Source organism: Vanessa atalanta, chromosome 9 (genome assembly GCF_905147765.1).
Source record: "Vanessa atalanta chromosome 9, ilVanAtal1.2, whole genome shotgun sequence".
Classification (NCBI taxonomy): domain Eukaryota; kingdom Metazoa; phylum Arthropoda; class Insecta; order Lepidoptera; family Nymphalidae; genus Vanessa; species Vanessa atalanta.
This window is the reverse complement of record NC_061879.1, coordinates 7,308,010-7,320,981: the sequence shown is the minus strand read 5'-3', so window position 1 is coordinate 7,320,981 and position 12,972 is coordinate 7,308,010. Positions and strand designations below refer to the sequence as shown.

At 30.7% G+C, this 12,972-nt stretch overlaps 1 protein-coding gene across 6 annotated transcripts in view; it reads left to right on the top strand.

Annotated features, from left to right (window-relative positions):
• Nucleotides 1-12,972, top strand: part of LOC125066642 (CUGBP Elav-like family member 1) — a 384,532-nt gene that overhangs the window by 263,578 nt on the left and 107,982 nt on the right. For 4 of the 6 annotated variants that reach the window (XM_047674844.1, XM_047674840.1, XM_047674838.1 and 1 more), the window contains 3 exons: nucleotides 2,895-2,994; nucleotides 9,107-9,227; nucleotides 12,566-12,648. In XM_047674844.1, coding sequence (XP_047530800.1) covers nucleotides 2,895-2,994; nucleotides 9,107-9,227; nucleotides 12,566-12,648 — 304 coding nt within the window. Of the gene's footprint in view, nucleotides 1-2,064; nucleotides 2,215-2,894; nucleotides 2,995-9,106; nucleotides 9,228-12,565; nucleotides 12,649-12,972 lie in introns of those variants that run through there. The other 2 variants (XM_047674843.1, XM_047674841.1) reach the window with 1 other exon arrangement.

The following is a 12,972-nucleotide window of genomic DNA, read 5'->3' as shown; positions in this document are numbered from 1 at the left end:
TGCTATAATATTTTTGTCCAGGTTCGCGGATATGTTGTAGTTTCATCATAATACCTTACAATCATTACATATTCATAACTTGAGTGAAAGAGTAATGTTCTACATGTGTTAAATGAAAAATTTCAATGTCCTAAAATAATGAATATATTACAATAATGAAAATTTAAAATCAATTACAAAAGTTTTTCGGAAATCGATCTAATTCTATCATAGCATTAAAAATATTTTGATTTGTGGATAAGTCAATGATGCTACTTTGAGGGCTAGGACGAGATACTATTCAGTCCTGTAGTCTTGCCACATTATGACGTGTTCACACTAGTTATAGAAATGAATATTCTAGCGAATTTCTAATCGCTATTATTAAAAATGTTTTATATGCAACAAATGTTAATATGGTTATGGTCATCGGATAACCCTTCAAATGTTCTACTCATAGTAAATATAACACCAATGCTAATGACATGCAGTTCTACTAGCAGAGCTTTTTCAATAAAATTTCAATATTTACTACCTTTATAAAACACCTAGCAGCCGATTTAGGTCAACGATGCTTACCCAGCGATATCAAATAATATACTCTAACGCGACTGGCGAACGATTAGCACGCAATATATTTGTATATTATGCGTTTATTTATTAATTTTTTTTTTAATTTTGATTAAGCTAACAAACACAATCAATTTTACCCAACCAGGAGGCTATATTATAATTTAAGTAGACTATGTTTGTATTTGTGTTCAGCTGTTCTCTCATATTTTTTTATACCACCTAACGTAGTTCGAAAAATAAGGTGACATTCGAAGCGACTTAGTTTTTCACTCGTATTACGAGGTCTACTAAGTTATAATAGGAGCCTTGCAATAAATTATAATACCGTAAAATGTACTGGGAAGCAAGCATTCCTAAACTGCATGTGACTACGGATATCCTCTGAAGACAATGATGTCGTCCTGACCGATTTCGGTCACACTGGCTAATCTCACGCAGGGCATATTATAGTGCACAGGAGTATGCACAAATACAATAAACTGCAAATCCGACACAACCAGAAAGAGTAATGGACGCAAGAGCCGAAGATCAACGACTTTACGCGATTTTTTTTGGCAGAAACATTCAATAATTTTTTATCGGTTTGATCTGAACCCAGAACCACGGGATTTGAGGCCTTATATACCACAAGACCAACAAGACGGTCCTCTGAATACCACTATATCTATGTATATATATAGTATATACGTATCCTTGAAATTATATACTTAAGCTCCGCCGTCATGGCGTCAAGGGTCAATCAAAATACATCCTTGTTTTTTTATTGATCTTGGCCGTGTGAAAAAATGTGAATATATATTTATATCTCCAAATTCCGACATCGCTGCGAGATAAAATAAATGTACCGTCTAATCATAAGCTTTTAAACTCAAAATTAGTTTGGTAGTTTTTCTTAATACACTCGAACAATAAAGTAATTTAGGGGTTCGTTATTAATATAATTATAGATTTTAAGTTTAATTATATAATTTTACATTTTAACTTAACTATTTAACGTATATCTTAATTTGAATAACTGCGTAGCATCTTTTGGTTAAATTTTTACATTTAATCGGCAATTTGTAAATTGCTGAAAAGTGCTCGTAAGCCAATATAAATAAATTAAAATTTTATAAAGTTTTATAACTTATAAAAAAAATTACTATATTTTTAAAAATAATGAAAACAATCGATTTTTATCTACTTACTCCAACAAATAAGTTTTACGATTTTACATTGTATCACACACTTAAAGTGTGTCCAAAATTTCAGTTGTATTGGTTCCGAATAATCGATTTAAAAATTTACGTACAAGATTTAACCCACACTGTCTAACAAGTCTATTAAAATGTTATCCATCTATCTTAAAATGTATTAATCGACAAATAATAAATATTAGTACATATTAATATACAAATTATTTGATGAAATATAATAAATAAATAAAAGAACTTTAAAAATGTTTTTAAAGTGGGTAGTTGTGAAAAATCAATGATGTAAATTACCTGCCAACATTGCAAAGACTGGTATTCATGTTATAACCTGCGCTCTCCTAGTAGATCGAGTTTGATAAGTGATAACTCGGTGTAATCGAGCGATGTACGCCCTTATCAGTGATAAGAACCAAGCAAACAAGTACGCCGACTATGGAGTGTGGAACTGTGGCGTTTCTAGAACAAAAAGGTACAATATTACATCGTTTTACGTTACACAGTCATCGTACTAAAACTTGTTACATTTATTATCGTAATAACATGGTGTTTTTGTGTGAGTTTTAAAAACACTCTTACTGATTATGTATAGTCGGAATTAAAAAAAATGTATCTTAAATAATCCTTTTTCATTTCATGTGTTGTTTAATCCGTTATGTAAATGTACATATGTCCTTATCTTATATTCACTTAAAACCTGTACATATTAATAATTAAAAAATATATATGAATAAGTTTAATATATTTTAAGAAAATATTTTACTATCTAATCTCGCTGATAAATAATTCACACGTTTATTTTTATATACAAGTTGTTTTCTACGTTGTTCATAGATATAGTATTTAGGTTCGATTGTAAGTTAGGTGACATAATTTCATTATATAACCGTATTGATATATGTTATTGACACTTTCCTTTATATAAATACATTGAAGCTTATATATTACATACCTCCGTATGCAGCGACGTAATATTACAGAAATATTTTTTTGTAAAATAACTTTGGACAAATTATATTATTAAATTGAATATCATTTTGGATCTAAGATTGACAACAAAGTCAATTTATGAATGAATAATATTTTGTATAAATTGATAAAAATGGTTATGTATTTATTTTAACTAAGAAAATGTTTTTTCTTCTGTTTCAGTGGGATGAATATGAACATAAACAACAACAACAGCACGAGCATCAACAATAATAACAATGACGAAAAGCCAAGTGAAATGCCGGACCCTGATTACATAAAGGTAAATGGTTTTTTCTATATTTTATAATTATCACTTGAACGAATTTTCACTTTAAAGGTTTAAAAGATACAATCAAAATATACTTTATTCAAGTGGGTTCATACAAGCAATTTTGAACCGTAATTTTTATCCAACTGTATTTTAAAAGTAAAGGTACCGCCGTTTTGGAATGTAGTTTCTACCGAGAAGAACCAATTTAGTAAGAGCTTAATTTATTATGAATTATTCTGTAATTTATTATTACACTAATATCAACGTGATTTAAATTATAAAACAATTTCGCTTATCCCTAACTCATCACTTCGTTAAGCAAAGAGGCTAATAGGGCCGCAGCCTGGGGCATCGACTAGTTTTAACCTATTTATCTTAGTTTATGAAACTGTTGATGTTTACGTTAAAATATTTATGAATAAATTTCCTATTGTCGGTTTTATTTGTTTTTAGTAAAAGAAAATAAACTAAAACACATTTTGGCTATTGAGAAATATCCATATAAGAAACAAATCCAAAATATAATATGAAATTCAAAGATGAATTAACAGACGTTATTTAAGAATGGCAATTTCGATGCTGTAGTGTATCAATACACTTTTAAGATTTCGTTTATTGATAACACTGATAGTCAAAGTCAAAAATCTTTATCCAATATAGAAGTGATTACATTTGCTTATTGACAGTCAAAAATCTACCACCGGTTCGGAATTTAACACCTCGGACCTGATAAGAACCGGCGAAATAAAACTCAGCGGGATATTTTTATTTTTTTTTACCATTTTGCATGTACAATAATAATTATATTTTAGTTATCTGAAACAGCCTGGAGGCAATCATTTCATTCCTAAGGTGTGCAGTCAACTAAAAAGTCATTAGTGTTGTAATATCCTTTAGCACACAAACTCTTTAAAGATTCTTTTGAATTTTATAATTGAATAATTTTGAACGTTTTCTGGGATCCTGTTATAAAAACGTATACATTGCCCCAAAAAAAAGTTACTAACCCTGGGTAATCGGGTACATGGAGTAACAAGTTTATTCTTGTTCCTAGTGTTAATAGAATGTAGGTACGTCACAATTTCTGGGAAAATCATTTATGTTTTTACGTACATACATAACATTATCAAAAACAAATTGAGAAGCGACAGTCATTATTTTAATTTCTTTAAATTTACCTCTTAACGAATCTTTTGGGCCCAGGTTATAAATTGCACGAATAGCCCTCTTCTGCAGAACAAAAATGGTAGTAATGTCAGCTACATTACCCCAGAGTAGGATGCCATACGACATTATACTGTGGAAATAATGTGGATATATTTATTACTGAATAGAAATTTCCAAAATATTTGTAAAATTAATGTAACTTAGTAATTACTTGTTGTACCTGCTTTATTTATAAAAGCAGTACTTAAACAGGCACGATTTTAAAAACGATTCAACATTTTTATCTTTAGATACCTTAGTTCGAACGTCATTAAATAATCGGATGACAATTGCTTTATATTATTTAAATTATACATATTGCTTGGTATTCAAAATAAGAAATTCAGTTTAGTTTTCAGTTGAAAATTTAATTATTTTTTTTTTATTTTTAGTTAACATATTTAAAGTAAATAATTGTAATCAATTAAGTTTTTTACAAAAGGTTTTGTATGTTTTACGAAACTGTCTTAAGACGTTTTCGATGTCGATCAATCATAATCAAAGGATGGATTGTATGTTTTGAACTAATCCGCGCCAGACAAACGATTGATTTTGAACCAACCCGTAATTTATCCGAAATTATGAAATGTAAACGGTATTATTTAATTAGAAGACTTTATATTATGGCATTGGTTGGCGGACGAGCATATGCGCCACCTGATGGTAAGTAGTCACCACTGTCCATAAACGAAGGCGCTGTAAGAAATATTAACCATTGCTTACATCACCTATGCGCCACCAACATTCGGAACTAAACTGATGATTACACTGGCTCACTCACCTTTCTAACCGGAACACAACAATACAGAGTACTATTATTTGGCGGTAGAATATTTGATGAGTGGGTGGTACCTGCCCAGACGGGCTTGCACAGAGCCCTACCACCAAGTTAATATATTTCCTCAGGACGAGTGGAGTCCTGAACCCATCAGTGGGTTATACACTATATAAACACCGAACAAGCTATTACTACCTTATTTTTCTTACTATATTGATAATCATTAATAATAATAAACATAATTTTACACAATTTTGCAGTACAATAATAATTATATTTTAGTTATTTGTAATAGTCTGGAGGCGATTATCTCAATCCCATGGTGTGCAATCTACTAAAAAGTCATTAGTGTTATAATATCCTTAAATTGAATGACCCATCTCTGGTCCTGTTCTCCTTTGAGGTTTCGAAATCTTGTAAACTTGCTCCGTGAGCTGGTGGATACAGGTGAAAGATTTTAATCTGGGATATGAAGATTAGTTCGGGATTTTTTCATACCCTATCGCCAACATAAATTAAGGACAGTCGTGAAATTTCATTGGTTCAGGGTTTGAGCTCGGAATCATCGGTTAACATTGAATCATTCTTCTAATCTCTGGGCCATCACGGTTCTTGGTCTAATAGAATATTACATAAATTATCCAAATCGGTAAACTAGTTTTTGAGTAATCGATGAACAAACGTAAACACGTAACGCCTCAAATATAGCCTCTTTATTATTTGAAGTCGGTTAAAAATATGTTGCTCTGAGTGATGTAACTTACGAGGTCTAAAGACCGCCATACACAGAACAAATCCAATGTACTCTGATACTGAAGCCGCGAGATGGAGTAAATCCCAGCGCATTTGTAACAAGTTTCGCGAGAGTGTGAGTTAAACTCGAATCAGTAGAGGTATTCTTTAAAAACAAACTCGAAACTCAACGCAGGACACGAGCGTGAAATGGAAGAATGTGATAAGCGACATACGCTATAATGATACTTATCAATAATGGCGTATCACCTTAAGTTGCTTGTCAACTTTTCAAGAATGTGATACGCAGTGAATTCTTACAAATTCTTACTTATATATAGATACATATATATAGAGTATAGCACGTGTACACGTTCAAAATGTTATCATGATAAAAACATTATTAATGATGTCTTTATTTATACGAAGGACAAAGTAAATTGTGAATTATTCCAGATTCGTGTTGGTTTAAGCAACAGCAACAACAACATTCCTAATTCATTTATTTTCAAATTCCAGGAATTTTAATCCATCCATATAATCCATTATTTTAAAAGTGGAATTATTTATAAGTGTTACAGTATTATATCCGAAAAATTTGGATTGTGTTGCTGCCAGGCAATATAAAAAAAAAACAGGAATATTAAAATAACATAAAAAAAATATAAAAAAGGACGGTACGACAGCACGTCTGTGGAGAAGCAATAAAAAAAACGTATTAGCATAAGAATATAATATTCAAAAACTAATTAATATTCACAGATTTAATACAGTTTTCATTATTTGGTACAAATATTTTACTACACAAACATTTCATAAATATTTAGATAAAAGCAATATCAGTTACGACTATCCATACACATTATACAAAATTTAGCATAATAATATAATACCTATACCAATACACCTTAAAAATATGTATATTATGTACGAATTGTTATACGCGGCTTTGCTTACAGTTTAGGGATTAGTCGTCAGGTTTTAGGTATAAAAATGTAACCTTTGTCTTTCTTTGGGGTATCAATTTCATCAAATTCCTTTCAGTGGTTTGGCCGTGAAAACGTAATAGACAGAGTCACTTTCCCATTCATAATACCAGTATAGACTAGTTAGTTAATTAGTAAACATAAGACTAATTTAAATTGTGTATAGATCTTAGAAACATTTCTTTCAAATATATATGAACAACTTTCCACTGTCAGCGTTGCCTGTATTTTAGAGTGAGTGAGTGAGTGGTCAGTTTTAAGGTATTATATTTTTATTACCTGTACCCCTTACAACGTTTATGAAAAATTACATGAATATTTGGTCTTGTAGTCGAGACATGAAAGCGTAACAAACGTAAACGAATAAAAAACACAATTTCACATTCACGATATTAATTGGATTAATAGCTTAATTTCGGGCTTTAGTTTTTAATTTTCGAGCGAGAACTGATCCCTGCATCCATTCACCTGAAGCAACGTTATCACTTTGTCATTCATGCGAGCGTTTAATTTAGGCGAGTACTGTACTGTAACATGGATGTAATCACGTTGCGAACGCGTGCACCAAATTTCAAGTGACCGACTTCCAGAATGATAACGTTACTATCATTCAATGGAACGATATTTTCACATTATTGATATATATGCGTTTTTTTTTTCTATTTAACTTTATTATGATTTTGGAAATTGCCACTGGTTTTTTCAATCAAGATGAGCTCAGAGTAATTAACGATTGCATCAGCTATGTTAGGTTAAAATTCTTAGTAAAGTATACTTACATATTACAGCCTGATTTCTTTCAACATCATCCTATGTAAAGTGGTACTTGTTTGAAATGGAACTGGTGATCTTCAAAACCAGTTAATACTGACAAATAATTGACATTATTAGATCATTTTAGCTATCACATGCAAATAAGATATAATAGTATGGCAACATTAATTACTTTAGTAAATCAGGTAGGTAGGTATCAAGAAAGTTAAACTAAATTGTTCGAAACATTTAAATCGTTTGTTATCTAGAAGTTGATAACTTGAACTTGACGCGCTAAACTCGAAAGATATTTTACCTTTAATAAATTTACGATATTTAAAGGAACAACGTTTGGTATGATGGCTTTTGTGACGTTTGTGAGCGGACGTCGTGAGCCAACGTAAAGGCGATTAAATTATTATTGAACAGAAACTTTAATGAAACAATCTTGAACGTAATACATGTTAAATCAAATAAAACTTAATGTATTAGGGATTAAAAATTCTGTTACGAAATTCGGCCAACACACACAAAGAGGTCAAGTTAAAAATAGCAGCTTGTAAATATAAATTAGTATATTCGTATTTACCTATTTTATGCGTATCATTACCCACATATAAAGTAAATACTTTAAACTAAAAAATACCATATGTCATATATGGTATTCACCAGGTTCACTATCACTTAAGATATCCCCGCATAGGAGCGGCGTGGTGGAATATGTTCCAAACCTTCTCAAAGGGAGCGGGGCGCCTTAGCCCAGCCGTGAGAAATTTACAGGCTGTTAATGTATGTATATGTATATGTATATATCCCAATCGAAGAAGGAATGCAGACAAACAAACCTTGGATCACCGTTTTCCATGCGACTTGCTAATATATCAGTTATACTGTGCACTACTAACAGTTCTTGATTAATATATTTTTTTGTTTATAATACAAAACTATTCCATTTAACTACTTATATCCATTTTAGTTTTACTTTCAAAGATGCGATAACAATTTCGTCGAAGTTCAAGACGCCATTTTTTTGCAGATCCGTAATGGATGTCAAAGATTATTATTCAAGCTCTCGACCAATGATATCGCGAGAATTCGATGTTCTATACGGTTTTTTTGGCTTTTGTCTCCTTCCGTATGAAATAATATATTGTCTATACTATATATATTGTATATACTATAGATTGTCTGTATCACTTTTAGCACTTAATTTTAGTATTATTATTATGTAGGTATATTAGTAGGTACTCAAATATAGGTTGTGTGAATTTATTTTATTTTCTTAGTAGGTATAACAGATATTTGACAGAAATTTCAAAGCAAATATAAAATTCCATTATACGTCGTCCTCTTTGTCAACGTACATTTGGCCCGTGCTGTGTATTCTAGTGGATTATTTTAATTATGTCAATATATCACTTCATTTTCGTATTTTAAAATGTGTGCTGCTTCCATTTCGTTCGAGAGTATATGAAGAATTTTCAGATTTTGATTTTTTTTTAATTTCGTTTAAAATAAATTAGTACATTTCGATTTTCTTATTTAATATTGAGATCTACTTTCTTTTTCTGTCCGTTCGACACAAGCTCTTCTCACTGAATCTACTGAATTGTCCATGCTGTGTTTTATTCCTTTATGTACATTTTTTTTTATTGTTTTATTACAGATGTTCGTTGGTCAAGTGCCTAGAAGTATGGACGAGAATGATCTCCGACTTATGTTCGAGGAGTTCGGGAGGGTGCATCAGATTAATGTGTTGAGGGACAAGATAACTGGAGCGAGTAAAGGTCAGGCACACTTAAAACTAGATTACCAACTCTATTATTTAAAACCTTTGATTATCTTACAAAATTCACATGGAGCACGCGAAACATTATAGTAAAGCAACAAAAGCATTAATTTTCGGAAGTATGTATTCGCTTTTCTTGCTTCACTATAATATTCCGCGCGCTCTATCTGCCCTTTGTTTCATAATCTGAGATTACAACTACATTAAGTATTAAATTCTCTATTCACAGAATAATACTTAATATAATGTATGTTGTTTGCATAAGAGATCGTTCTATATAAATTCTTATACCTTCAGTCGATTTAAACTATAAATTCGTTGGTCACACCAGGAAATGGAACAATATGATATGAATAGCAACATTAAATTCTCGGTAAAGTTTTTTAATTACAAATATTATAATAGTGTTTTACCTTCTTAAGTTAATGCATATTTATTTCAGTGCACTTACTCTTTATTTCTTCATAGTTGGTAATATAATCAATTGTAAGCCTATGGAGTACGAAAAATACTCTTTGGATTAGATATGTGTGATCATAGCTTAACAAATGATCCAAAATGGCAATCGATACGCCATCGCTTAAATGTCCTTCGACAAAGTTTCTATTAAACTTTATTTTATCTTCCTTATTTGCTTAACTGGTCTTTATAAACTATAAGCGTTATTTTTTATATTTTTTGACAGATTTAAATAATATCATACTTTTATATTACTGTGAGAAATATGTCAAAGTAAAAATACCTAAGGGTATAAAAATATTCAATTTAATTTAAGCGCGGAAGGATCGTTGTTAGCAAGCCTTAGTAACATTGTCTGGGAACAGGTTGATATCTTTAATTGAATTCAGTTTATTTGACAGGCTGTGTCATGTCCGGACCAGAACTTTTAAATTATTCTATGAAACGAGAACAAACAATATTTTTTTTGTATAATAGATATTAAAATCTTAATGTTATCCATCCTTCTACGTTGCCAATTTATATTTCAGATAATTCATTCATTCGTATAACCTAAAACAATAATTTTGATAAAATTGTTTTTGAATTATATTAATTGAAAAAAAAAACAATCGAATCTTCGAAATCATTTTTCGAAGATTCGATTTTTTTTTTTTGATGCGAAAATAATTGTTTTAGTTTTTCTTATTAAAATAAAAATTTGCTCAATCTTTATAAATTGTCAATGTGTCTAAACCATAACCGATATTTTTCGATTCGTTGCAAATCGTAATGCCCTTTTGCCAGTCATTACACTAACTTATTCCCATTAAACCGGAAAACAGCAATATAAATTGTTCCATATAGCTGATGAGTACAGATTGTACCTTCCTAAACGAGCCTGCATAAAACTCCACCGCCATTAAATACATCATAAGGATTCAGCAATAAAAATATTACACGTATTTTATTGTTATATTAATATTTTTACGTTATCGACTATACGAAATGCTATATCGAACTTTTTTAAATTATTTTCTTAATATTTAATTAAAATAACTTTCTACGTAATTTTTTTATCATTTTGTTTCCACTTCGGTGTTTCTTTTATTGACACAGTTACAAAGTCGGAAACTCAATTAGAACATTGTTTTATTACTGAAATGTTTTGATTTAATTATTATAATCCTACATCATACTATCGATATTTAATAAAAAGTACTCTACCAAATAAAAAAGTATCATATACATTTTATACCTAAAAATAGCGTTATTAGCGACTTGTTCTAATTTTTGGTTTCATAAATATCGTGGTGTACAATTAAAATCATTAGTCATAATTAGATATTGTATCACAAACCCAAGCGTAACGTAAATCAATTATTTAATCTACTCAAGGAATAGTATATTGTGTGTAATTTTAGTTTGTTTGCTATAATCACTTAGGCTTACAATTTTTTTAATTGTATTTTAGATCAAAGATAATGTTATAAATGAAAATATGTAGTATGTAGGAATTTTCTTTCAGTTTTGTAACGAGTTGGCAGATATATATTTCTTTGGTTTTCTTTCGAAACATGCAGGTCACGAATGTTTTCTTTTAACGTCAGGTGAAACTGCAGTCTTGAGAAATTTAACGTGCTTGTAAGAATTGGTACTAGAAATCCTTTCTTAATACCCACTTAGGAAACAATTCAAAGAGCTATCTATCACTGAAGCTCTCACCTACTTATATTATCCTGGTACCTCTTTGAACTTATTTGAACCTAAATTTTTCAAAAATGCTATGCTATTAGCTAGATATAAAAAGTCATGTCATGTCATCAAATAACTGAGACAAAAATTTATATAAACGTCACTGAACCTCTCGTAAAGTAGTATGTATGAAATAGTTTAATCAAATGTAGCCCGGGGACCCGTCTCCGCGCGTGTCAGACGTCATTGTTTAACGAACAAAGCCTCGGCACGTTACGTTACGTTACATGTTGACATTTTTGTTGCTTTGTTACGCATATTCGTATGAAAAAGCACCTTTTGTAAGTACTCGTGCAAATAACAGGAGCTTTGTTTAATTTCACGTGCATTAACAACATTTTCCAGGCGTCGGTCAAGGAGAATAAAATAAAATTTAATTTTTTCTTAGTGGTTTTCGTTATGCTGTTACAGTTATTATTATTGTTTCTTAAATTTAAATTAACTGACCTACAAAAACTAATATTTATATTTCATTTTAACAGTCTTAGTCAGAGGTCGATTCAAATTTTGCACAATCTTTTATTGTACGATTGTGTACTAAATTTTTCGTAAAATGTATTTATGTTATTAATATAAACTTATTTTCAAATACTGTTAAATTTTTTTTAAGAAAATGTTGCTAATATCATTTATTTTTGAATACCGAAATAATTTTAAGATTCTTTAACGTTCCATTTTTGAAAATTTCGGCTATATTTCTGCAAATTTGAGTCAGTCAATTTAAAAAAAACCGACCCGACCGACCGACGGAAATATACAACATTTTGTTAAAATGTCAAAAAATCTTAAGAAAGCTGTCTTAAGCTTAATAAATACAAACTACGTCCAAATGTCAAATAAAAAAATGTCTAGTAGGCATCCGTTACTAGGCAAGACCATCCTACGATTTAGTTTTGATGTGATGTAACAGTTTCTACTAAATATGTTCAATAATTGAAAGTTACATGTTTGTTTTACAGACGTTACTTATTATTGTTTACTTGTTCATGTATAGATTAGACGAAACCGCGGCGAAGGCAATCAGCGAGTATCTCTTGTCCACCGAGAAAGCATTATGTAATTGAGTGATTGTAACGTTAGTAGTTTCTTCCCTGTCTGTCTGTTTGTGTTGTTACGTTACGTTAGTGTGCGCTTCTGTTGCAGGGTGCTGTTTTGTGACGTTTTTCACGCGGAAAGCGGCGTTGAAAGCCCAGGACGCTTTGCACAATATCAAAACGTTAAGCGGGGTAAGTGCGTTTTATATGTTACTCCTATTATTAAATACTCGTTTACACGTTCAATGTTACGCTTTGAATGATATTAAATTGTATGTCAAGTCTATAGAATTATGTTTTATTGTTGTTAAAACGTCCTAAGCGACGTCCAAGCGCAACGGATTGAAGCAGGATATATTATAGTGTGTGTCTATATACAAACAAAAATGCATATCCCCCATAATCTGATAGGATAGCCATTTTTTTACTACCGTAGAGATGCCTCGGTGAAGAGCGGGCAGCCTTGCTTGATTTCAAAGGTAAGAAGTCACAACGCAATCTCGTTTACTCTAGGCT